This window comes from Malus sylvestris, chromosome 15, assembly GCF_916048215.2.
Source record: "Malus sylvestris chromosome 15, drMalSylv7.2, whole genome shotgun sequence".
Lineage (NCBI taxonomy): Eukaryota > Viridiplantae > Streptophyta > Magnoliopsida > Rosales > Rosaceae > Malus > Malus sylvestris.
In genome coordinates, this window is record NC_062274.1 from 47,050,385 (window position 1) to 47,077,811 (window position 27,427).

General features: G+C 36.7%; 1 protein-coding gene and 1 long non-coding RNA gene across 3 annotated transcripts; both read right to left on the reverse strand.

Moving 5' to 3' along the window:
- Window positions 1-1,029: 1,029 nt before the first annotated feature.
- Window positions 1,030-25,818, reverse strand: LOC126603213 (MADS-box protein SVP-like). 2 transcript variants are annotated; one of them, XM_050269982.1, is made up of 9 exons: window positions 25,587-25,814; window positions 25,084-25,286; window positions 14,810-14,888; window positions 14,092-14,153; window positions 13,893-13,992; window positions 8,942-8,983; window positions 8,733-8,774; window positions 8,401-8,576; window positions 1,030-1,299 (listed from the first exon to the last, which is right to left on the reverse strand). In XM_050269982.1, the coding sequence occupies exons 2-9, from the start codon at window positions 25,263-25,265 to the stop codon at window positions 1,290-1,292; spliced, it is 693 nt and encodes a 230-aa protein (XP_050125939.1). In that variant the 5' UTR covers window positions 25,266-25,286; window positions 25,587-25,814; the 3' UTR covers window positions 1,030-1,289. The 2 variants fall into 2 exon arrangements, with proteins under 2 accessions (XP_050125939.1, XP_050125940.1); XM_050269983.1 differs by lacking the exon at window positions 8,942-8,983 and having other exon boundaries at window positions 25,587-25,818.
- On the reverse strand, window positions 23,666-25,073 carry LOC126603214 (uncharacterized). Its single transcript, XR_007616195.1, has 2 exons — window positions 24,955-25,073; window positions 23,666-24,131 (listed from the first exon to the last, which is right to left on the reverse strand). It is a non-coding gene; the product is annotated as an uncharacterized LOC126603214 (long non-coding RNA).
- Window positions 25,819-27,427: the final 1,609 nt, after the last annotated feature.

Sequence of the window (27,427 nt, forward strand, 5' to 3'; positions counted from 1 at the left end):
CATAACTTCGGCTTGTCATCCCCAGCCCAACTCAAATTGGACCAATGATCAATTTCTAGATTATGTCATAAACCTAATTGGTTAATTCCAATTACGTAGAACCCAACACAAAACTGAACTACAATCCAAATTAGTAGGCTTGCATTTAATATAAAGCTTTAGATACAATACGGGTGTTTTTCTTGCACAAGATTATCTCAGCCTATACTAATTTTAGAAACTAAGTTAGACTGACTTAAACTAGATTAAGTTGGATTGACTTAGTAAAGCGTTTGATGTAGCGTCGGACTAAAGAACAGAACAATAACAAAATCTAATATTATATTATTTAATTAATTAATTATTATTATTATTATTATTTATTATTTAATTCATATTTATTATTATTGTATTCTTACTTTTATCCTGTTTTTTCCATTTGAGAAACCTTCCTCGCCCTCTTTTACTCTCCTCTCCCTCTGTTTCTTCCTAATTTTTCTTCGTCCTAATCCCTTTTTTTGTTTTTTCTAATTTTTCTAGAAAACAATTGGCAAATCAGAACCCAGATCAACGTCTAGGTCATCTGCGTATTCATCGGCCTGCTTCTCCGACATCAACGACGAAGGTCTACGATCAAAGAGTCTGGACATGTGTGATTAGAACAACTGTTGTGCATGTGTGATTGGACAATTGCTGTGTGTAATGAAACACACAGTGATTTTGTAATTTTCTTTGTGCTTTTTTGTTTCAAATTTTGGGTTTGGATCTGGTTATGAAAATGGAAAGATTGTAGAATTCTTTGCCATTTTTGTTTCGATTTTTGTGGGATTTAGGTTTGTAAATGGTAGATGCGAGTGGAGAAGTAGGGCAGAGTTACTAGAGGGGATCTTAGTTTCGAGAGGGGCAAAGTAGGGAGTTGGTCTTAGCAATCTAGCCAATTTCGGGGGGCCTCGCTAAGACCCTTTAGTGAAGCCCTTAGTCTTGTTTAGTCGGGGCGAGTTTCGTTAAAACTTGTCCTGGCGTGGAACAAACACAGGACTGCACTGCAACTTAGTCCAATCCAATCCAGTAAACACTAGCAAGTGCAAACAAATGCACCCTACAAGTTATTCTAGAGCAATGTCAGGCTACTAGGAATATAAATAGAGTTTTACATATAATACACAGTCACACTTCACCATAAATGTGTTCCAATTTGTTTTCGAGATTAAGGACACACGGATCACTCGAATCTTACAATAACTCGACTTTATTTAGTAATTATAAGGAAGTGCAACTTTCCATCTGTCTCCACTTCGTAACCAGGGAAACTAAGGAAGCCTGAAAATACAGAACACAAAACTGATTAGCAATTTCATTGAAGATGTTGAAGAATAAAAGCATATATACTAGCAGTACAATTATACTTACGGAACATCAAGAATTTGCGATCTCGTACGAAATCATGCAAGTGATTTTATGCCGTATGATGTCATAGTATTGCGAATTCGAGAGTGTGGAGTGGATTTTATCCCATATTTTTTATTGAATAACGGTGATTATCACTGTAAAAATTCTGCTAGACCACTAGTTGACATGAAGTCATGCAGATGATTTACGTTAGATAAAACAAAGACATGCAGGTAATCTTTTGCAATATGATAACCTTTTAGACCATCATGCTAACCCAGTAGGTTGGACCATTCAGACAACAATATTTTTAGAAAAATAAACAATTTTAGTTCAACTTTCAATGATAAATAGCACATAATCTGTGCTATCCTCTACTATTTCCCTTAGGTTTTCTCCAAAATTTTCTTTTGGTGAGGAAAGGAGCCAAACGGGCCAAAGAAACATGAGGCACAAGAAAAAGGAAAACACAGCAAAGCCCAGATGAGCACTTTGTGCTAATCAGGGAGGATACCTATGCGATCTAGAGCACACAACTAAATACATAACGATGCTAATATTAAAAGTCAAAATAAAATAAATTGGACAACTATAGATTGAGAGGGGTGCATTCAATTGAGATTTTAAGGGATTTTAATTCTTTTAATGAATCTAGGGGTATTCAATCAGGATTTTAAGTGACTATCTGAAATTCAAGTTGTATTCAATTAGAATTTTATGATAGTTTATTAAAATCCTTAGAAATCTCAGTGTATTCAATTAGGATTTTAAAGAAATTTATAACATTTCAGGTGTATTCAATTAGAAATTGATTTTAAAGAATTTGAGAAAGTTGAGAAATTGGAGGGAATTGGAGAGATTTTGTAGTGTATTTTAAATATCCACAAATCTCACATCTTCCCATGAGATTTCGAGGGAATTGAATCAAAATTTTATATGGAATCTCTACAAATCAATTAAACTCCATAAAAATCCATAGATTTATAAATCTATTAAAATCACGGAAATTCTCAATTGAATACACCAAGATGAATATTTTCTAACAATCAAAACCCTACAATTGTAGAAAAGATGTAAGCATTTGTGCATATTACACTTTGCATAAATATTGAATTTATGAGTTTATTTGTTCATATGTTATTGTTTGTAATGAATGGCTAAGATTAAAACTAGCTCATAGGAATGACAATTGTTATGGCAACTGTATATCTTAAGTTGTACATGTGCTGTGTACATGAGTTATGTTGTACGCCTAAGTGGGGTGGTAACAGTCATCTTGCTCATTCTTATTTGTTGAGTAATCAAATCCAAGAGGAGAAATGTACTCTATCGTCTCTTTTCAATTTATAAAATCAAAGCTTAATTCAAATACAAAACACTCAAACTTTTTGGCAGCAGCATGGTTGCAAAAATCAAGATGACAAAGTTTTGAATTTGGATGTCAATTTGATGATTCATAAAAAATAAAAATAAAACAATAAAAAATTTGCCATTGAATTACTAATTAGATGAAAGAAAAATTTAAATTCAAATTTTTTTAGAAAGTAGGTATTGTTCATTTACTGATTTTCTTAAAAAAAAGGAAGACTGTTCATTTGCTAATATTTGTTTTTCGTTTTAATATATACATATGGACAAAATAATTGAGAAATAATTTGGTGCCTGTTAAAAAAAAAAGGAAAAATGATCATGTGTGATAAATAATTTAAGAAAATAAAGAAAGGAGAGACATTATAAAGGATCAAACACGAAAACCCATATATACTAAATGCAGCAAATAGTTGTTGCTAAAAATACACTTTAACGATGAATCAAACTATTTACTATTTATAAGAATATAACATTAACTCATCTAAATAGCTTAACATATTTGGTGTCCCCGATTCTCATAGGCTCTGAACGATCACCCTGCTCGCACTAGGCCAAGGCCAGCCTTGGAGCTAATCATACACACCAAAAAACCTCAGTCTCTCTTATATAGGACCCAATAATCCTAAACCCTAAAAATTTGAACCAGACCTATATCGGACCCAATAAACCAAGGACCTGGATTGTCTGCCCTCCCCCATCTCATTCCCTTCACATCCCCTTGTATTTCTGTGGTCACGATTAAGCCACATCAACATTTTATATTGATTTTTTTATAGAAATAATAAGATAAAAAGCAATGGGAATATAAAATGTTGACGTGGCTTAACCGTGACCACAGAAATACGAGGGGATGTGAAGGATATGAGATAGTTATGTGGTCACGATTAAGTCACGTCAACATTTTATATTGATTTTTTTATAGAAATAATAAGACAAAAAGTTATGGGAATATAAAATGTTGACGTGGTTTAACCGTGATCATAGAAAAGAATGGAAATGATATGGGATGGGGAGGGCAGACAATCCAGGTCCATAATCCTAAAGCCTTCTGTAACCGAAACTAAAACTTGACGTAAATTTCGATATGGTATTTGGCTTCCATGAAGGGTTGGTTTGTTGGGTAAAGTAGAACCAAAAATGCCTTTCTTATTTATTAAAAACTAAATATCAACCGTTAGATTTCGTTGAGATTGAATCTTAACCCCCATTTAAAATCGTCTTTCTCTCTTAGGGTGTGTTTGTTTGCCCTCGTTAAAGTTCACTGGATTGGACTACTTTGCTAAGACTACTAATCATGTGTTTGGTGCAAGCTGGACTAAACTTTAATGGGATTAAGTCAGACTCGGTCCGACTGAGAGCTTCACTAAGTCGCCCTAGTGAGACCCCCCAAAAACAACGGGATTGCTAATCCCGTCTCCAACATCGTTTGCACATTGTTGTCTGTAACTCCTACTCACTTACAATTGTCCAGATCTGAAACCCACCACCAACCACTGCTTAAATCTCAAAATTCAACATCTAAAATTTCCCCAAAAACACATGCAAACGAATCTCCAGAACAAATTCAAAACAAAAACCTCAAAATCCAACATCTAAAATTCCCCCAAAAGCACATGCAAACAAATCTCCCGGACAAATTCAAAACAAAAATGCAAAATCACCAGAAAATCCCGAGATTTTTCGAGAGAATCAAAGGAGGCGTTGGGTGGTGAACTCTGGTGAATCCTCTACATAAGGAAAAAAGGGAGAGGTTGGGGAGAGAGTGGATGGTGGAAAAGAGGAGATGGGAGGGAGATGGGCAGAGTAAAATAGAGAGATGTATATAGAGAGTGGAAGAGAAATCTAAAAAATGGTGAACCAGATAAAAAGAGGGAGAGGGGAGGGAGAGAGTAGCAGAGGAAAGTGGAATGGGTAACAGTGATATGCTTGGAAAAATAGAGATTAAATAATATATTATTTATATTTAATAAATAGAGATTAAATAATATAGTATTTAAATTTAATAGTTATTCTATTTTTTAGTCCTACATTGTATTAAACGCTTCACCAAGTCAGTCCAGCTTAATCTAATCTAAGCCAGTCCAACTTAGTCCCTGAAGCTAGTCCAGTCCGAAATAATCCGGTGCAACAAACACACCCTTAAGGTCTTTACTCTTCTCTGTCGACCCCATCCACCACAAATCAGCCACCTTGACCAAGATTCCTCGTTATCCCAATCACCACGCAATTTAGCCACTACCACCACTGCATTTCAGTCACCAACAATTATTCCGTCCGCCCATCTTAATATGTAAACATCTCATTGCATTCTCATCTACCTTGCAATTCTCATCAAACAACCCACTTGCAGGTCGAGTCCAAGCCACCGCCCCGGCCTCCATCTCCATCTCTCTCACACCACGACCTCCAAGCCACCACAGCCCCATGATTTGCTTGTCCATTGCCTTCAAATGCCATCGGTTCTGTCGCCACCGACCAAACTGAAACGACGAAATTGGTTTATCGAAAATCGGTAATCTACTTCGTTGGTATCGTTATCTGTTTTGAAAATGGCCATTCCAAAAACTTCGGTTCGGTAGTCGATACATGTGTTTCTGTTCGATTACCGAACCAAAAGCAATCCCTCCTCTCATATTTAAGATCAAATCGGATAAATGGTCTCCGTGGTCATAAGATATTTGGACGATAGTCCATATAGTAAAAAAAATTCGGATTTAAACTCATATAGTCAAAGTTTGTTAGAATTTATGCTTGAAATTAAAACTTTCCATTAGTAACTTGTAGGTGGGTCCCACAGATAAGACTAAGATGGTCATTTCATTATTTCCATTTCATCCCTTCCATTGATCTCCTTTCAGAACGATGAAACGGTCATTCCATTTCATCCTTTCCAAACTCGCCATTAAAACAATTACATAAACAATGACGACGAATCGATGTTGCCGGAGGAGATGAGGGAAGGTATAATCGGAGCGTCATTGAAGTATCTAAGTGAGCACGGCACTCGCCTTGTTCGCAAAGGAAAAAGGCTCGGTCGAATCGCCAGGAACAAATTATGGTTCTGGGCTTTTCTCTTTGCAGCCTTTTATTTATTTATTTATTTTTATTTACTTGCTGCTCGTCGGCTTCAAAATGCATCCTCCTGGTATGTGCAAATTTATAGCAAAAACTTAACTTTTGTTAGTTTGATTACTTGAATTTTAAATCTTGGTATTAATACTACATTAATTATGAATGTGGGTTTTGATCAATGTAGCTAAACTAGAAGGTAGTGGTATTAGTATTTCGGTTCACCCAGAAATTTTGCTGTCAGGTGCTAGAAAACCAACCAGAAGCAAGCATCGTGCCAAGTGTAAGTGTTGTTATATATTGATCCCTTGAATTTTTGTTGTACTTTTTTTTTTTGAAGGGATGAAATGGAATGACCATGTCATCCTTTCATTGTTTTGAAAGGAGATCAACAATGGAAAGGATGAAATGACCATCTTAGTCTTACCCGTAAGACTCACCTGCAAGCTACTAGCGGAGGAATGACATAAGTTATAATTACGGGCATAAATCCTAATAGACCTAGACCATATGGGTTTAAATCTGAATTTTTTGACCATATGAGCTATTTTCCGAATACCTTATGAGCATGGATACCATTTATCAGATTAGGCCCATATTAAATTACTTAATACCATATACTTATATTACTGAAAGAGTAATGATAGGAAGAATAAATTTTTATATTGAAACTATTTTTAAATTGGCAAGGGCTTTTTTACTGAAGTGCATGGTAAAAGACATTTATTCATGTAATAATATAATATAGAAAAAATAGGAATTAAATCATCAGTTTTGCAATCAGTTGTTGTTGTTGTTGGGATTTTTTTTTTTTTTGTCTTGATACAAACTAGTCGATTTTTCTAACAAAAATCTTACCATCTAGTTGTACCATCATTTGCCAACACAATCCTCTCCGGATCCTTTTGATGATGATCCAAAGGATTCGTAAATCCTGTCCGATCATTGTATGTGCGGTCAGTTTTTGTCAGCTACTATTTGTGTTTAATTTTAAATTAAAATATTTAAAATGATTTTTGACCGCACGATGTACGATGAACGAATATAATTCATGGATTCCTGGGATCCTCATAAAGAGGATCTAGTGAGGATCCAGATTCCATCATTTGTACATCTATGTAATAAAGATGGGACCCACATGCGTTGGTAGATTCTAGCTCTATTAGAGAAATAGTACAAATAGATGGTAAGTGTAGCACTATTCTTTTTCTAAACATTAATTTTCGCTTCTTAAGTAATCACGGGCTAGAATAAAAACAAAAAACCTACACCAAAATTCAACGTCAAAGAAAGCATGGCAATCCATTAGGGTGCGTTTGGTACGCAAACAGGACATGACAGGATGGGACAGAACGGGATGAGATGAAGGTTCCGTGTATGTTTGGTACGCGCAGGACGGAACATGTTGGTTGTTCCGTTTTGCGTTTGATACGCGTTGGACGGAACGCAAATGACTGCAGAGCCACAACCAGAGGTGCAGAGACTGTGAGAACGAGTCACTTGGAACTGATAAATCCACAAACCAGATAATGAAGCATAATAAACTTAATTGCAAAACCCAATTCAGATTGGATCTTCTTGCATCTGATTCAAGAATCTAAAGTGTCTGCATGTAAATTCAAGAACCCAGTTCATAAATCCTCGAACATTTTCATCAAAAACGAAAACCCCCTAAAACCCACGAATCCACAGGCCATTTCAATAAAAACCAACATATCTTATCGCAAATATTGATCAATAAACAAAACCCAGATCGTCGACTTTGACTTCTCATCCGTCCTATCACAACCCCTGATCGGCCAAGTGGGTACCTCTCGATTTCGAAATTTTTTCAGTAAATTGGCGAAGTCGTAGGTGCAGAAGTAGTTGGCAAAGTTGATCGGAGAGCTTCTCCTTTTGGTGGTAGAGGAAGGTGTAGGTGCATAAGTAGTTGGCAAAGTCGACGCCTTTGTCCACCGGGGCGCCGCCATTGCTGATGCCGCTTTGGTCCCCGCCACGGCCGCAGTTTCTATTAGCTCCCCATGCCCTCAGATGGAAGTGAGATGGAAGAAGGAGACAAAAACGTTATAATTTTGTGTTCCACGGATGGGGAACGAGTTCGTTCCAGGGGGAGGCGGAACGAAAAATCATCAAAAACTTGTTCCGTGGAACAGCGCGTTCCACTCATTTTAGGCACACCAAATGTGAGACGGAACGCCTCATCCCATCCCGCGTACCAAACGCACCCTTAGTATCATTGAACACAAGCTTAAACCACAAAGGATAAGAACTATGCCCAATCAGAGATTTTATTAAGACCTTCCCTAAATGGCTTTTTTTCTTAAAAGAAACGAAAATTATTCTTAAAATTGGTAATGTGTAAAAATCGACCTGATCATGCTGAAATGAATTAGCTTGAGAGAACAACACATGATTTAAGTAAGCAAAACCTTCGCATTGGGACAACAAAATATCCCTCCCTAAACTTTATTCTTCGCAGTCGTACCATCAAATAAGAAAAAAGAAAAAGCCAAAAAAGCAGAAGCCAAAAGTCGGAAGCAGAAGCCAAAAGCAAATAGCATATATATTAGCTAGCAAGTTAAAGCGCCTTACCCGAGTTTGAGAGACAAGATGTCGGAGCAGTCATCTTCAAGAGAAAGAGCATTTGTGGAGCAGGTGGTGGCATTTGTGGCTGATTCAGATGTCACGCCTTCTTCTCCAATATTATTCAGGTTTTCCAACTCCATGATGGCCGCAGGTCCGATATCTCCTCCGGATAACATCACCATCTGCCATATGCAAACACAACAAAGATAAAAATACCCGAGATGCGATAAAATAAAAAATAAAAAAAAACCCGAGATGTGATTTACTAATTTAGAGTTATTTGGTTTTCATTTAAAAAAATAGAAGAAAAATACTCGTTGATGGTGGTAGCTGCTTACCCTCTGCCTTTGCTGGTTATTAGCTTCTATCAACTCAGCTCCCTGCATGTATAGTCAGTGCAAGGAAGAGGACAATAAATCAAAAATTCATTATTGATAATTAAATTTAATGTTTATTATTTTCTTTTTTGGAAATTCTTGACTATTGTTTATATTTGTGGTTATTTCATATATAGACACAGACAACAATCATCTATTTAACTACAAACCTTTTTCTCAAGTGCCATAATCTCACTCATAATCTTGTTTCTCTGAAATGAATGGAAAAAATTAGATGTTGCTGTATGTCTATTGTAAAATAACCTAGTTAAAGTACAGAAAATACTTACGTCAAGTCCTTACAACCAAAAAAAAAAAAGGTCAAGCCTTCATTCAAATTGAACAAAGTCTAAAATCAAAGATATGCCTGCAAAAGAATAGCCAATTTTATTTCCCATAACTGTAGGATTACATCAAGGTTCATCCTTAAGTCCTTACCTTTTTGCGTTGGTAATGGATGAGTTAATAGGACATATTCAAGATGATATTCCTTGGTGTATGCTTTTCGCAGACGATATAGTGTTGATAGATGAAACTCAGGAAGGGGTAAATGCAAAGCTTAACCTTTGGAGAGAAGTGTTGGAATCTAAAGGTCTTCGCCTAAGCCGATCAAAGACATAATATATGGAGTGCAAGTTCAGTGCAAATGGAGGCCAAAACGAGTTAGGGGTGAGGATCGGAGATCAAGAAATAACAAAGAGTGACCGTTTTCGTTACCTAGGATCTATCTTGCAAAAGAACGGAGAATTAGATGGAGATCTCAACCATAGAATACAAGCTGGATGGATGAAGTGGAAGAGTGCATCAGGCGTGTTGTGTGACCGCCGTATGCCACTAAAGCTCAAGGGAAAATTTTATAGGACGGCAATAAGGCCGGCGATGCTGTATGGCACAGAATGTTGGGCGGTGAAGCATCAACACGTACACAAAATGGGTGTAGCGGAGATGAGGATGCTTCGTTGGATGTGTGGGCACACGAGAAAGGATAAGATTAGGAATGAGGATATCCGGGGTAAAGTAGGAGTAGCCGAAATTGAAGGAAAGATGAGAGAAAATCGGTTACGGTGGTTTGGACATGTGCAAAGAAGGCCTACTGACGCTCCGATTAGAAGATACGACTATGGGACAGAGGTTCAGGGCCGAAGGGGTAGAGGAAGACCTAGGAAAACTTTGGAAGAGACCCTAAGAAAAGACTTAGAGTACTTGGATCTAACGGAGGACATGACATAGGACATAACACAATGGCGTTCTAAGATTCATATAGCCGATCCCACTCAGTGACTTGGATTTTCCAAGTCTCCAACCGAGAAGTTTTCCTCACTCGGGAAATTAAGGGAACACTACCTCAACCTACATGCTCCACTCACAAAGCTTCAACATACAAGCTTCAACAAAAGAAAATTCAAAGAACTTAGCGAAGAAGGCTTTGGTGTATTTAACACAATACGTTGAAATGAAGGAAAGCTTATTTATTGATATCCCCGATAAGTTACAAATATGTACATATGTCAGCCCCTATAAAAATCTGCACTCGACGAAGCTTCAGAAATCGAAGAGACGCCTGCTCAGAAATCGAAGAGGCGTTTGCTTTCTCAAAAGCTGGGCTGCTCAGATACCACGAGGGTCGATCTCAGAAATCGAAGAGGCGTTTGCTTTCTCAAAAGCTGGGCTGCTCAAAGACCACGAAGGCTGATCTCAGAAATCGAAGAGGCTTACTTTCTCAAAAGCTGGGCTGCTCAGAGACCACGAGGGCCAATCTCAGAAATCGAAGAGGCACCTACTTTTCCAGCCTTGTCAGCACCTGTCACACGCACACTCAGCTTTGCGGAAATTATGGGCATTATGTCGAAGATTTCTGGCGAAGTAGAAAGCACATGAATTGTACTGTTCAATCACCCACTTCCCACACGCAACAGTATCTCATGGGTACCACAGATAACTTTGCCAAATTCTCTGACAAAGTTGAGACACGTGAACCTTGCAGCTCTCACTACATCGCTCTGACCAAGAAGGGTAAAAGAATAGTAAAGAAACAACACTAACAAAGTTTAGACACATAAATTTTGAAGGTCTAGCTACCATATTATTACCCACAAGGGTAAAGGAACAGTACCACTGCTGGATAATTGGAAAGTTCCGGTGTGTCAACCTCTGTGCTTCGTGGCAAGGTAGACTAGCAAACATGCCCAACCTTTACTCACATTCGAGAAAACACTCCCAACAAGATTGCTTGCTCCAAAATCGAAGAGGCACAGCCCTCCGAATCTCGAGAGCCAGACTCCCAACATGATTACTTTCTAAAAAAAATCGAAGAGAGGGTAAAGGAACAGTACCACTGCTGGATAATTAGAAAGTCCCTGTGTGTCAACCTCTGTGCTTCGTGGCAAGGTAGACTAGCAAACATGCCCAACCTTTACTCACATTCGAGAAAACACTCCCAACAAGATTGCTTGCTCCAAAATCGAAGAGGCACCGCCCTCCGAATCTCGAGAGCCAGACTCCCAACATGATTACTTTCTCAAAAATCGAAGAGACACCGCTCTCTGAATCTCGAGAGCCAGACCCCCAGCAAGATTGCTTTCTCAAAAATCGAAGAGGCATCGTTCTCCGAATCTCGAGAGCCAGATCCCCGACAGGATTGCTTGTTCAAAAACCGAAGAGGCACCACTTTCCCAACTTTAAGAGCTGGATCTCCTTGGATAAAGCTTGTCTGTAATCTTCACACGTAACATCAGCTTTCCAGATACCACAGACCACTTTTTCAAAGTGCTCTGACAGAGTTAAAACATGTGAAGCTGGCAGCTCCCACTACCGTGCTATGACCAAGCAGGGTAAAGGAATAGCATTATTACTTGATGTTAGGGAGACTCCTATATATGTTGACCTCCATCCCCAACGGACAGGCAGACCTGCAAACATGCTCAACCCTTCCTTTTATCTGAGAGGGCACTCCCAACGAAGCCTTTCGAAATATTCAGCTTTCTTTCCCCCCGATAACACCTCTGTAAACAAGCTATACTAGAGCAAGAATATCTCATATCATCAGGGTTAAAAGCAAGAGTATCCCATATCATGCTTTTTCCCTGTCTTTTCCTTTGGCCTTGTTCTTACCTGCAAGACAAGGAGAATGAGAGCAATCAGTCAGCACTTGGAATCAAGCTTCCAGCCAGGAACTGACTGCCTGGAACCCCTTACTTGATTACTTACCTGGCATTGCTCTCGAGTACTCATCTTCAACATCTTATGCTTCCAAGGAAGATACCGCATCTGCCTGAGGAACAGATAGGGCAAGTGAGAAGGATACAAGGAAGCATGTGGAGACAAGCGTAACAGCACACGTGCCGATACATCCACTACTCTGTCAAAATCAAAAGTATCCCATATCAGCAGGGTCGAACGTACTCTAGATTTGATGGACTTGTTTTGACCCTCAAATTCTTCAGTCGGCCTTATACTCTGGAGGAAACCAGAAAACCCTCCAGCCCAGTTCAAGAATAAGCCTGTGGAAAGTTACTTCTTCAAAAGCAAAAGTATCCCATATCATCTCTTCTCATTTTTCTTCTCTTTATCCTTCATGCTGCCTGCAAGATAGGGAGAATGTGAACAATCAGCCGGAGCTCTGATTGCTTACCTTGTCTGTCACCTCTTCCAGCAGATCCTCTAGCTCGGCGACTTGGGGGACTCTTACTACATGGTTTGTATCGCGCTTGACCAAGCCTGAAACTACAAGTAAGCTTCAAGTGAAATTGATACATTACCTTGTGCATCTCCACCAGTTACAGATACCACCCCTGGATGGAGGAAGAGTACTTCCAGAGAAGATGCCACATCTACCTATGAGACAGATAAGGCAAGTCAAGACGATACCACACTCCGGTACTTAGAAGTTTCGTGGTTACGAGATCATTCTCCCACAATATTTCCTAATGTCATTTGTACTAAATCATTCACTTGTACTCACTAAAGGAGAGCTTGAACCTATGTACTTGTGTAAACCCTTCACAATTAATGAGAACTCATCTATTCCGTGGACGTAGCCAATCTGGGTGAACCATGTACATCTTGTGTTTGCTTTCCTATCTCTATCCATTTATATACTTATCCACACTAATGACCGGAGCAATCTAGCGAAGATCACAAAAAGTGACCGTTTTCGCTAACTAGGATCTATCTTGCAAGAGAACGGAGACTTAGATGGAGATCTCAACCATAGAATACAAGCTGGATGGATGAAGTGTAAGAGTGCATCCGGCGTGTTTGTGTGACCGTCGTAGGCCACTGAAGCTCAAGGGAAAATTTTATAGGACGACAATAAGGCCGCGATGTTGTATGGCACAGAATGTTGGGCGGTGAAGCATCAACACGTACACAAAATGGGTGTAGCGGAGATGAGGATGCTTCGTGGGAGGTATGGGCACACGAGAAAGGATAAGATTGAGAATGAGGATACCCGAGGTAAAGTAGGAGTAGCCAAAATTGAAGGAAATATGAGAGAAAATCGGTTCCGGTGGTTTGGACATGTGCAAAGAAGGCCTACTGACGCTCCGGTTCGAAAATGTGACTACGGGACAGAGGTTCAGGGCCGAAGGGGTAGAGGAAGACCTAGGAAAACTTTGGAATAGACCCTAGGAAAATACTTGAGTACTTGGATCTAACGGAGGACATGACACAAAACCGAGCGCAATGGCGTTCTAGGATTCATATAGCCGACCCCACTTAGTGGGAAAAGGCTTTGTTGTTGTTGTTGTTGTTGTTGTTGTTGTACGGTGTTAAGTACGGTGTCTACGAGCACAATGTGTCGATCTATTTATTTGATTAAGCCAGGCCGGTAGTTCACTTATGCATAGTGAAAGAAAAAAAAAATTAGAGGAAGTGCGGTATTACTTTTATGGAGTGCTAATAATAAATTTTCTATTTAAACCGAATTAAGACATGTCTTAAATTCATTGCAGAGCGATATTTGAACACAGACTAATTAAACAATAGATCTTCCGAACAATAGCAAAATAATACACATTAAGCCTCACAATGTGCTCCTCTATCTGAGGGGTACCTAGTTTTTAGAAGCCATGGGCACCTGTATTCACCTGTAACAGAATAAATTAGCTAGCTAGCACTGACCTTAGTTTGAATCACACGGCCAAGGCTTACTTTCACCAATTTTTCTAACTTCTGCAGTTCATCGAGATCCAAGTCTTCAAGGTCCTCGCCCTTCATCTGCCTGTTGAATGCCAAACCAATTTCAGCACTCTCGTAAACGATCATATCAGCTTAAATAACCACCATATATCTTACAAGCAAATCAATAAATTATAATTACCTCAGCTTGTGGCTTTTATCCTCGAGTTCCTTACTCAGCCTGATCTTGTTTTTTTTCTCCAACTAATTAAATGAGAAACATATTTATACCGAACTGTCATTTAGATAAATCTAATTTGTCACATGTAAAAGCTTATAAACATCAGGCCAAAAATAAATAAGAAAGAAACAAAAACTTGTGGCAAAAGATGTTTCCTTCATACATTTCCTTCAAAGTGGAGGAAAGAGCGAAAAAAGGGCAAAAGATGGATTACTGAAACATACTAGAGCATGCACGGATTTACAACATGTAGCAATCTCCAGGTCACTATCAAGCAACCATATTTTGGGATGATTGATTCTTCAGCCGAAATATGAAACTTCTTTCCGAGAGAAAACCTCAATGATTCTAATTAATATCAACTAATAATACAGCTTAGAACGTTCAATAAAAGTTAAAATTATAACTTGGAGTCATTACTCAACCCCAAGCACTTGCACATATTAAGCCCAAGAGGCCAACCCTGCTGCATGCATATATAGAAGTCTAACATCTATTTATTTTTATTAATGTTAAATAATTAAACCTTTAAGATGGTGTAAAAATACATTCTGAAGTTTCTAGTGCAGATCACAGAATATGTTACATTCACTTGACACAATTACTTGTCATACCATTAAAATGGAAATTAAAGAGCAACTAGGATGGGAAAAAGAAAACCAATATTGAACTTAATTACCTGCAACTGATCAAGCGTGGGCTGATCCGAGTTTTCCCTACCAGTACGTGAGTTGTACCTTGCAATCACATCCTTGGTACTTCACAACATAAAAGGATAAATATACTTAGCATTTTCATTATTATTTATAAATTTTTAGACAGAAAATTTAATCCAACAAAAAAAAAAAGATGCAGAAAGTTAAATTAATACATGTGACTAAGCATAGATAACAAAAAACAATAGAAGGACAATGTAGCCCAATTTCCATACTTCTGGTTTGCGAATACTTTTGCAATAAGCCCAATAAATTAGTACATGCATGCTGTATTTCGTTTTGTACGAGATTGTCATTTACTCTATTCTTTTCTGGTTTAATTTCTTTTTAAATATAACTTTAAAAACTGAGACTGAAATCAACCACCTTTAAACATACATGCAAACAGAATAACTTCTAAAATAAAATACCCCCAGAAAAATCATCCACAGTGAAATGCAGATCTAATTTACCAATCAGAAGACAAAATTCAGAAATACCAATTAATACAGGTTTGGAGATAATTCATCTAGATTAACCAGCCACAACAACTATCACTGTGGAGATAGTCTGTTGCAAACCAACCAGCCAAAAGGCCCAAAACATTAGGGCAAAGCTTTTTGGATGCCTTATTGCTTGGTCTGGTTACCCAGATCAAAATGTCACGTCGGAATATTATGAGATCATCAAGAAGGCAAAACCAACGTTGGGGACTACCAAGTTAACCGAGAATCATTTCTGGATTTTCTTTGTGAGGATTTTCCTTGAATTCTCTTTGTGAATATCTTAGGGATCCTCAAATCGTGTACATTCATCGTATATTATGCGGTATAAAATAATTTTTAATATTTTTATTTAAAATTAAATATAAACAGTACCTAATAAAAATTGATCGCACGATTTACAATAAACAAACACAATTTAAAGATTCCCAAAATTCTCACAAAAGTTGGCCTAAAAAGTCCAAAATTTCCTCTTACATCAACTCGGACATCATTGCAAATATGCTTTAGTTATTATATTTGTCATGGCCACTTTTTGGGTGGCTTGACTACATTGAATTTGTCAATGCTTACAAGTTAGCAAAATTCGCTTAATACGTGTATTATATATGTATTTTGTAAAATATTTTTGTTTTATGTACACGTCATAACTAGATTTTTTTTTTTAAATGGAGACAACTGATGGCAAACCACGCGAAGGCCAAAAAAACTCACAGAAACATTTTAACCTCCTCCTGACCACAAGTCTCATGAATTTCTTGAAACACCTCACGTACGACATACTTTACACATTTAATACGCATCACTTGCACATATTTTTAATAATACATATAAAATTCACATATTCTATACATATACAAAATAATTAAATTATAAAAATGGCCAAAGTTTTAAAAATATTTTTTTATGCTAGCAAATTGTTAAGAAAAGATTAAAGAATCACAATTGCTAAACGACCAAAACAACCTTGCAGTCTTGCAGAGTTTTAACTCCCCTATTCTAAGTAAACGTTGAACATTTGACATCACTCTTATAAACGTTGAACAACGTTACACCTGTTCAGAAAATATTTCATTAGGTACGGACATCACATATGCTTAACTCCCCTCCAAACTAGTGTTTATGAACTATCCATTATATAGCATATATAACTTAACACGCAATTACTTGGGTATTACATAATATGCACTTAACCACGGATATACTTCATTGATGTATCATGCTCAACTCTTGCTACACAAGATTGTCGAATGAGAAATCTTCTTTCACATTCGTTAAAAGGGATGCAGCACAAAGCATTCGTGTTGAAATTTTAATATTGATATTTGTTTCATAAGGTAATATATATTTGAATGAAAAATGTCGGTTAAGTCAATTGAGTTTTAAGAAGTTGGATTGTTCAAATCATGTCTATGTGTTTTAAGACCAATGACATGCTATCAATGAAAAGTTGTGTGGTTTGCCGAGGACGCATCTGATATCATGATGCATGAGTTGCATCCTTACATAAAGACTTCATGCAAAAGATACATTTGGTTTAAAGGGGTGGCTTGAAGTCTATATAGAACAAAGAATTCACTCCCATAACAAATTATTGAGTTTATCCACAAAGCTCATCTTGTTAATTGCCACAGTTCTTTCAAGTGTAGTGAGAGTACACATGTAGAATGTTTTGACACACTGTGTGCTTTAATTTTTGATATTGATTGTTGTGTCATGAGAGATGGATGCCTATAGAGCTACAAGCATAATAGTAGGTGTGAAATTCTTCTTAAGAAGATTGCATGCATCCAAGCCTCAATCACCACATCTTTCTTACTTTATTTTTTTTAAGGCAAAGTAAGTTTTACTTCGTTGTTTATAGTTAACGTGTACACAGTTATTATTGTAGTTTATCTGGTTGTGATTCATACCGAGTATATAGTAGTTTCATATTTTTTTGGTTTATTAGTCTATTTTGTTTGACACTCTTAACAGAAAACACTTGATGCTTATGCTTGCAGCACCAGAATCCTCTCCTCTTGTTTTGTTAATAGACACCAAGTATATAGATTTAAAGGCTGTCTTGTTTCTGGTGAGTAAAAATGAGGCGCTAGAAAGAAAGAAAAAAACAACAAACATATATGGAGGTTTAGAAGTTCTCATTTATGGTGTGTAAAAAGAGGTGTTGGAAACTACTTGCTTGGATGTTGGAATCTTTATATCTTATTGATGAAAAAAGACACTGCAAATGGCTTACTTTCAATGGGTAAAAAAAAGGGAACGAAATATTACCCATTATGGGAAAGCCTCCAAAGTAGTTTTTTGTTTCTTAATTTACAGGATTTTCAATTTGTTCCTTCAGTAATGTAGATAATGTTTCTAGACGGGTGTCTTGGGGAGGTTAACACAGAACTTTGGGTCAAAGTTAAAGAAAAGAATGGTAGCAGACCGAGCTGACGTGAGCTTTAGCAGGCAGCACAAGACGAAGAGATTTGAGTGTTAACCTTAGATGGGCTACATCAACTTCGAGTTATATTTAATTATCTGATATGTATATTGCTTACATGAAAATCTCTTAGATTTAGGAGACTCTTACAAGAGGAATGGGAGAGGTGAGAGAAATGGCGAGTAACTCCAGTGGAAGTGAGTCTAACCTGTTTGTTGGAGATGACTGTCTTAAGTACTCATGGGAGAGGGCACAGATGGTTAACATGTGGCTCAATACAGGTGATGGAGAGTGAAAACACAACGGGTCAACACATAGCTTTTTTTTAATTTTATTTTTATGGAAACGATAATTCATTATCATAAATAAAGGTACATAAAAGGTCCTAATACAAAGTTAAGCACAAATACAAAATATGAACCAACCAAGTAACAAAATAAAGGGTCCAAGCCCAAAACAAAAGAACAAACCCTAAGAACTCTAACTACTCCTTCTATACCAAACCGCCACCATCGCCGTCAACAACCAAGGCAGAGGCCAATAACAAGCATCAACAAGAAATATGTAGAGGATGTGTTGGGAGTTTCGTACTTGAGCCAATCTGTGTCATTCTCAATCGATCAAAAAAAGGGTCAAAATGACCTTCAATCCACCTAAACGACCAGCGTAGATATGAAGTCCATAAATAAGGGTGGGATGTGCACCAACATCAATCCAGGGCAAAGAGGAATAATAAACTGAAAAATCTAGGGCATGATATCTAAGGGGTTAAAGAAGGGAAAGAGGGAAAATATGTGGTGGGGTCAGAGAACAAAGTGATGGAGTGGGTATGGCAAGGATGAAAGAAAGAAGTGGAGGAAGAACATATACAAGAAAAAAAACCACAAAATGGTCATAGCACTCAAATCTGAGACACTCACAGAACAATAGAGACAAAAACTCAGAAAACTAAGACAAGAGCTCAAAAGGCAGATTGAAGGGGTTGCGGTCAACCCCAACCAAAGTTAGGGCCGACTAAAAAGGGAGCTTTGGTTTTGGGTTTCTTGTTAGGCAGAAGGGACCAGTAGGTGTTTGAGAAAAAAAAAAAGTGGTTGGGTAAAACATAGCTTTGCACTCAGTTGGCACAGACAATGGAGTACAGATACACCACGTCTAAACTACACATAGTTTTGCTAACCTTTAGGCACCAAATCTGATCCACTTTTGCCATCTCAAAAGGTGCTGGGGTGTGAGGGCTTTTGTTGACGTGAGTTTTTATTGTAAGTATTTTAAGAGTCCTATATTCGGTCGGATTACAATTTATAATTAATTCTAATCTTTTGTGATTCGTTTACTTATGGAATAAGGCATGTGTATCCTCTATTGCGGCTGTATCCCTTTCCCATCACCGTATCCTTTGTTGTTGTCATACCCTACTGTCTTGTGTGTTAGTATAATAGCGAATACTTGTTGGATTTTAGAATTCGATGCAACGAATCATATGCACTATGATAAACACTTGTTTTAATCTATGATATGTCCTCATAGAAAGTGTGTGGCAATTGCCAATGATACTACTGCTCTTGTTGTTGGAGTGGGAACCGTGTGCCTTACACCCTGTCTTTCCTTGCACCATTGTTTATTGCATCTATAATTGTCCTAATCTTTATTGTCTATGTACCACAAGTCACTAAACAATTGGATTGCAATGTATTAATTTATCCTTTATTTTGCTTGCTTCAGGATATTCAAACAAAGAAGATCATTGGGCGTGGCACTAAAAGAGAGGGACTATATTATGTGGATGGTGTGATTCTTGAGAGAGCTAATTTGGTTCGTGCATCGTGTGATGGTAACCTATAGAATTTATGGTTATTGCATCGTTGTTTGCGGCATGCATCTTTTGGTTAGTTGAAGCATATGTTACCTAGTTTGTTTAATGGTATTAAAGACTTCAAATTAAAGTGTAAAGTATGTGTTTTAGCTAAAAGTCTGTGTACTTCATTCTCATAAAATATGAATAAAAAGTTATTTCCGTTTGCGCTAGTACACTCTGATGTTTGGGGCCTTCCCCTATTAGTACTAATTTTTGGAATCAAGTAGCTTGTTACTTTCGTGATGATTGCACCCGTATGTATTGAAAAATAAAAGTGATGTTAGTGATGTGTTTTGTATGTTTCACCAGATGGTTAAAACTCAGTATTCTTGTAATATTAAAATTTTGGGTTCTGAAAATGGTAGAGATAACATAAATTCTGAGTTATCCTGATTCCTACAAGATCATGAGATTGTTCATAAAACTATTTGTCATCATACCCCACAACAAAATGGGGTGACAGAAAAGAAGAATCATCATATCCTGGAGACAACATGTTGTTTTCTTTGGTGCATCTGCTCCCAAACGCTTTTGGCTTGCATCGGTTATATATGCAGTTTATGTTATGAACTGTATGCCCTCTCGGGTCTTGAATTTTCGAACACCACTTCAAAAGTTTACTCAACATGCTCCAGTGGTTTCTACACATACTTTGTCATCTCAGATGTTTGGTTGTGTGGTTTATGTTCACATCCAAAAACTTCATCACAGAGAACTTGATCTGTGTACACTTCAATGTGTTTTTTTGGGTTTTGGAAGTCAGCAGCAGGGATTCATATGTTACAATGGATGTTACGTTTTTCGAGTTCAAACGTTTTTCGAGGGAGAGTGATGATTTGGATGATCTACATTGGTTAGATTGTACTTCAGGGAGAGAAATGGAGAATGTAATAGTCCAACAGCTCAACAAATAGGACGGTCCAGTTTGGCAGGACTATACCAAACAGCAATGCCTAGTTCAGTAGGATCCTACCGAAAATACTACCCTACTTCGGCTTGACTGTGCCAAGAATACTAGCGCAATGCGATAGAACTCTATAAAAAGTACCAGCCTAGTTTAGCAGGACTATACCGAAAATAACAGCATAGTTCGACAGAACTCTACTGAAAATACCAGCTGATTTTGACATGACCATATCGAACAACCGTGCCCATTTCAGTAGGACTATACCAAATAGCCCACCATTTTCTAACATAACAATCAAGGTACAGCAAAGGCAAGCCCCGTCTCATCTTCAATAATAACCTCTCTCTATCTAATCCTTTAGTGCATGATCCATCTCCATTGAATATCCTAGAGGTAAGTGTTTTAAATGATAATTCAACTAAGCATAATATTGTTGTGAGTACATATAAATTGCCTCCAAGACAGAATCGAGGTGTGCCACTTGATAGGTTCTCTCCAAAAGGAAAGGTGAGGTATTCAATTGCAAATTATCTATCTTGTGAGCACATTTCACCTTAACAGAAAGTACCGGTAAATCCTATGGAGTCCCATTAAGGTTCCAATCCAGGTGGAAGAAGCTTTACAAGACCTCAAGTGGATACACTAAGAAACTTTTTCTCCAGTAGCGAAAATGAATACGGCATGTACTTTGATTTCTTTAGTTGCAAATATGGATTTGCCTCTTAAATAGTTTGATGTGAAAAATGCATTCCTTCATGGGAGCCTGAAAAAGGAAGTGTATTATGTGTTCCCACCAGGTTATGGTGTGAGTGGTAATATTGGAATGTGCAGATTGCATTTGTCTTTGGACTTAAGCAATCATCCATGGCGTGGTTCAATAGGTTTATTCAACCAATGAAGAAATATAAGAATGCCAAAGTCATCCATATCACACTTTGTTCCTGAAGCATACAGGTGGTAAAATGACAGCTTTAATTATTTATGTGGAAGGGATATAATTATTACCGATGATGATTCGAAAGAGATTCAGAGGTTACAGAAAAATCTTGCATTTGAATTTGAGATGAAAGATTTGGATGAGTTAAAGTACTTTCTCGAAGTTGAGGTTGCCAACTCTACTAAAGGTATATTCTTGCCTCAGCAAAAATATGTGTTGAATTTGCTGAAATAAACTAGCATGTTAGGACATAAATATGTGGATACTCTCATTGAAGAAAAGCATCACTTGGGTATTTATCCTAATCAGGTTCTTGTTGATAAGGGTATGTATCAAAGGCTTGTGGGGAGACTACTTTATCTAGCTTACACTCGTCCTGATATACATTTGTTGTGAGTTTTGAGTTAGTAATTTTGGCGTATTTGAAGTCTACAATAGGTATAAAGATATTATATAGCTAACATGGGCACGTTGGGGTTGAAGGTTTTACGGATGTAAATTGGACTAGTAATATTACTAACAAACGCTCTACATCAGGGTATTGTATATTTGTTGGAGGTAACTTGGTTACATGGCGTCGCAAAAAAATAAAGTGTTGTCAAAGTCTTCTAAGCGGAATATAAAGGTATGGCACAAGGAATATGGCGAGCTTCTTTAATTACGTAAACTGTTAGGATGTATGGGTTTCAAACCAAAATAAGCTATGATATGAAATTATATTGTGGCAATAAGTCTGCAAGGGAAATAGTCTATAATTCAGTACAACATGATAGAAACATGTGTAGGTTGATAGACACTATAAAGGAGAATCTCAAAAGGAAGATTGTGTTTCTGCTATTAGTGAATTCAAAGGAGCAACTAGGTGATGATTCGATTCAGAAATATATAGGTAAAGAATGTCGAATAGTAAAAATAGGAAGCTTTAGATGACAACAAGCTTATTCATTCTATAGCACATAAACGTATTAACCTCTAAGAAGCTAGCTTCAGAAAACTTTTCTTCTTACGCAATAGACAAGTTAAAGGACACCACCATACAATAAGAGCATCTTTTCTATGCACACTGATTTGGGATCACATAATGATATACTAATTCTTATGGCTGGTTTGGTATTACTATGCTTTGAAAAAAAAATTGATTATGTTGTGCTGTGAGAATAAACTCATTTTTGCTACTTCACGTTTTCAACTTTTTTTCACTCAAAACTGTGAAAATAAGCTGTTTTTAAGTGTTTACCAAACACCTTTTTGAGCTCAACTTTTTTTAATAGCCGTTTTTTATAAAAACACATCAGTACCAAACTAGTACTTATAGCACATTTCAGGTTAAAAGAACCACTTTAAATGTGGTGTTTCTAGTTTTATTAATAAAAATGAGGTCATCACTCACTATATGGATCGACTTTTATTTTTTTAACTAAAACAAAGCACAAATTTATCTAAGTTCTTATTCCACAGTTACATTTCCACTTAATCTTCGCAAGTATACCTAAGTTCGTTCGTAATTTCATGCATGCTTATGAAAAAACAGGTTATGCCATAGGTGCACCATTCATTGCCCTACTTGACGCATGCATGCGTATTCCTTCTGAAAGGATCTTCAAGGCTTGTATGATGAATTCCCAAGTTCTCATCATATCACTTTATTCCTTGTAAGAAAAATGCAACGCATATATAATTGAATGTTCGTATTTTAAGTCCTTAACAAGTTCACCGTATTCATCTACATGCATTTTAGTTTAGGTGGGAGAATAAAGGACGACTTTTGGAACATAACCCAACATCATGAGTTGAAGTTGGCATGGATATACATACACATATTGCATATATTATATATGGGGTTTGCAGAGAGTGATACACTCTTTTACTAGCTAGAGTTTTTTTTTTTTTTTTTTCTTTCTATTTTTTAAAAGGGAAACAACTAGTAGCAAGCCACAATTATTCACCATTTCGGGACCCAAAAAGACTATAAAGAATTTCATCCTGCCTATAGCTAGAGTATTTTATCTATCACTTTATGTTGTTAGATTATTTATTTAGAATTCATTATCTAAATTTTGGTAAGAATGATGGTCTAAGAAAATAATATACCGTGTATCTAACAAGTGAAACGGTGTACAACCAATTTGTGATATATATTCCTCATTTTATATATTATTATCTACAATCAATTTGTGATAGGTGGAGAAGATCAGATCAAAGCGGCAAGATAAACTATGAAACTGTAAAATTGCAAAAAGATTACATAATTCACTAGACAAGGGGCTCTCATATGCAAAGAGTTCTGCATGGCATACACGACTAATTGCATGTAGAATGAAAAGCAAAGAGAGCAGCATCACCAAGTCACGTACAAATAATACTTCACAGATTGAAAGCATGTAAACTAATAAAATGTTTCTCAAACTTGGACACCTAGCAAGAAGTTGTCTCAATCAAAAGTACACCTCACTCTCCTGCACCGGATTTTTGGATAGCATTCCTCTAGTTAAGACTCTCTTTCTCTCTCTCTCTCTCTCTCTCTCTCATCTCTCTCTCTCTCTCTCTGTGTTAAAGCTTTTGGATTCTATAGCCTTTCTTCTGTGTCTTTTCTAATGTGTCATTGTGTACATGCATGGATTATGCTAGTTAGCACTCTCTCCTCTTAATATGTGTGTGTGTATATATATATATGGCCTAATCGGATAAATGGTCCCCGTGGTCATAAGGTATTCGGATGATAGCCCCTATGGTAAAAAAATTCGGATTTAAACCCTTGTGGTCTAAATCTGTTAGGATTTATGCCCTTCTGTTAAATAATGCTGACGTGGCTGCCACATATATGCCACGTGGCTGCTAAATGTCTGCCACGTGGCAAAAATAATAATTTTTAATTTTTTTTTAAAAAAACCTGAATTTTTACAAACAAAAAAAAAAACCCCATATCTGCAAGAAGAAGAAGGAAAAGGGAGAGGGAGGAGGGTCGCGCGGGGAGAGGGCTCCGGCGAGGGGGGGAGCTGGTCTCCGGCAGGAAGAAGAAGAAGAAGAAGAAGGAAGAGGGAGAGGGAGGAGTCGCGCGGGGAGACCGGCGAGAAGAAGAAGAAGAGGGAAGAAGGAGAGGGAGGAGGGTCGCGCGAGGAGAGGGCTCCGGCGGGGGGGGGGGGGAGCTGGTCTCCGGCGGGAAGAAGAAGAAGAAGAAGAAGTCCGGCGAGGGGCGGGGGGAGCTTCTGGTTTTTTTTTTTTTTTTTTTTTTTGTAAAAATTCAGGTTTTAAAAAAAATTAAAAATTACTATTTTTGCCACGTGGCAGACATTTGGCAGCCACGTGGCATATATGTGGCAGCCACGTCAACATTATTTAACAGAAGAGCATAAATCCTAACAGACTTAGACCACAGGGGTTTAAATCCTAACAAACTTAGATCACAGGGGTTTAAATCCGAATTTTTTTACCACATGGGCTATCATCCGAATACCTTATGACCACGGAGACCATTTATCCGATTAAGCCTATATATAACTTTTTGACCCAAATGACTGAATCTCTCTCTCACACACAGAGAGAGAAGTCAAGTCATGTACTTGGTATATATATTTGTTCAAGTTAGAAAATTTGAAAGAATTTATGAAGTGGGATATTGTATTAGTACCTGGAGCTTGAGAAATCAAAGAGCTTGCCAGTTTGAGAAAAGATGATAACAGCTACTTCAGAGTCGCACAGAACCGACAGCTCTCCAGCTTTCTTGAAAATCCCCCTTCTCCTCTTTGAGAAGGTCACCTGCCTTGCCGGCAAGTAGTCGATCTTCTTGATCTGTATCTTCTCCCTCATCATTTTCACTATTTCTTCCTACCCCTTCAGAAACAATAATTGAAATAAAATAAAATTAACCAATCACTTTAAATTTCAATATATATATAAATGTTCAGAAGCTCAAAACTACCTTATCTTTTCTGGGTTTCTTAAGGACTATTGACCTCAAACCCTAGCATATCTCAGATCTAAATAAGTAAAACAAAAGCCAGATCAACCTACCAACCACAATCAATTGTCCAACAAGCCTAGAATATTTAGTATTTACCATTAATAGAAGGGAATAAAAAGGAAAACCATACATAAATTAATTACTGGGTTTACCTCTGTTTTTTTGTTTACCTTCGTTGGGGCCTTTCAGGTCTGAAGTTTTTGGTCTGACCTAGAAATTTCCAGAGTAGTGAAAGCCAGCAATTTTGGAAAGAGAAGAAGACAGAGGAGAGACAGCGCGTTCGTGCTGCTGGTCGTTCAGGAAAGGAAAGGTTCCTAAAGGAAATTTCCCATTTATGGAAAAACCTGGTTGTATCTTTCCGCTGTTCGTTTCTTTTTTCTTTATAGATATTTTTCGGAGGAAATAAGATAAGAAACATGGAACGTAAATCAATGGTAACCGATGCAGTTGGTGTGATGAATGCTATCGCCATCGTTTCTATGTGGACGAGACGATAGTAAAAATGTGGAATCTCTTAGTTACGGAATAAGACTCTTCCCTTTTAATCTCCCTCTCATTTTCTCTACCCGTATTTAAACAAATAAAATTAAATCACGTTAATATCTTATTAAAAAAAATACCTAGAATAAAAGTGTGAAAAACTGAAAAAAAAAAAAGAGGGAGAGAAAAAGAAAGGAGGGACAAGGATTGTCTGCCTTCCCTGTTCTCATGCTCTCTTGTTTTGTGTGGTTATGGTTAAGTCACATCAACATTTTATATTATTTTTTTATAGAGATAATAAGACAAAAATGAAAAGTAATATAAAATGTTAACATGACTTAGCCGTAACCACACAAACAGGACGACATGAAAGAGGATAGAAACAAGGAGGACAGATAATCCTTGTCCAAAAAGAAGACGGTAGTAGAAGTCCTACCCGAGCACTGTCAGTTTAGCCCATTGTTTTATCCATTCTTTTCCGGATTTTTTTTATTTAATTTTAAAATAATTTTTTAGGAAAAATTAGGCTCACATCCTTATTTTTGTTATTCTATTGATTAAAATCCTATTCATTTTCAATTTTTGATCAAGGTCATTGGGTATTAATAACATCATTAATTATTTGAATAATAAAATATTTTTATTTTTAAATATACTCCTTTAATGTTAAAAATGTTACAATTAGTATAATATTTTTATTTTTAGTTTGTAACTATTTTGAATTTGCAAATATTTTTTAATTTGTACCAATTTTCTTTTCATTTTTAATTTGTACCTATTTATTAGTTTCTTTTTGAGCCCATATTTTTTAAAGTTTTATTTGTGTTTGTACCCACGTGTATACTGTCACGTGACATTTAATCAATGATAGAAAAATTACATATGGTATATTTATGTTTTATGCCTAAACTTTGTATCATATATTTATATTTTTAGTTTGTACCCACTTTTAATTTGCAACATTTTTTTTTAATTTGTAGTATTTTCTTTTTAGTTATATTTTGTACCCATGTATTAATTTCTTTTAGCACCTATATTTTTAAAATTCATTTGTATTCATAATTTTTAATCTTTTATATGTACCCTAATTTATTTCTAATGTACCCATTCTTCTTTATTAATGTACCATTTTGTTATATGTGAAATGAAATGTACCAATTTGTTTGTAAAATGTACCAATTTTTTTAACACTATGGATACATTCTTTTGCCATTTATTATTTATTATTTTTACATAGTTTTTATCCATTTATTCAATCAAAATGTTTGAATTTTTTTATTGTAACCATTTCTAATAGTATTATAATGAGGGATTTTAAATTTATAGGATTATAAATCTCATAAAATATCAAACAATTAATGTCAAAACTATAAAACTATAAAAATGAATAGTAATATAATGAGGTGTACAAAGTCAAGGGGCATTGATCAAACTTTAAATATTATTAAGATTTTAATAAAAAAATGTTAAGGATTAAGGACCGCATCCAAAGTATCCCAAATTTTTATTGTATGATATGATGCACGATGTC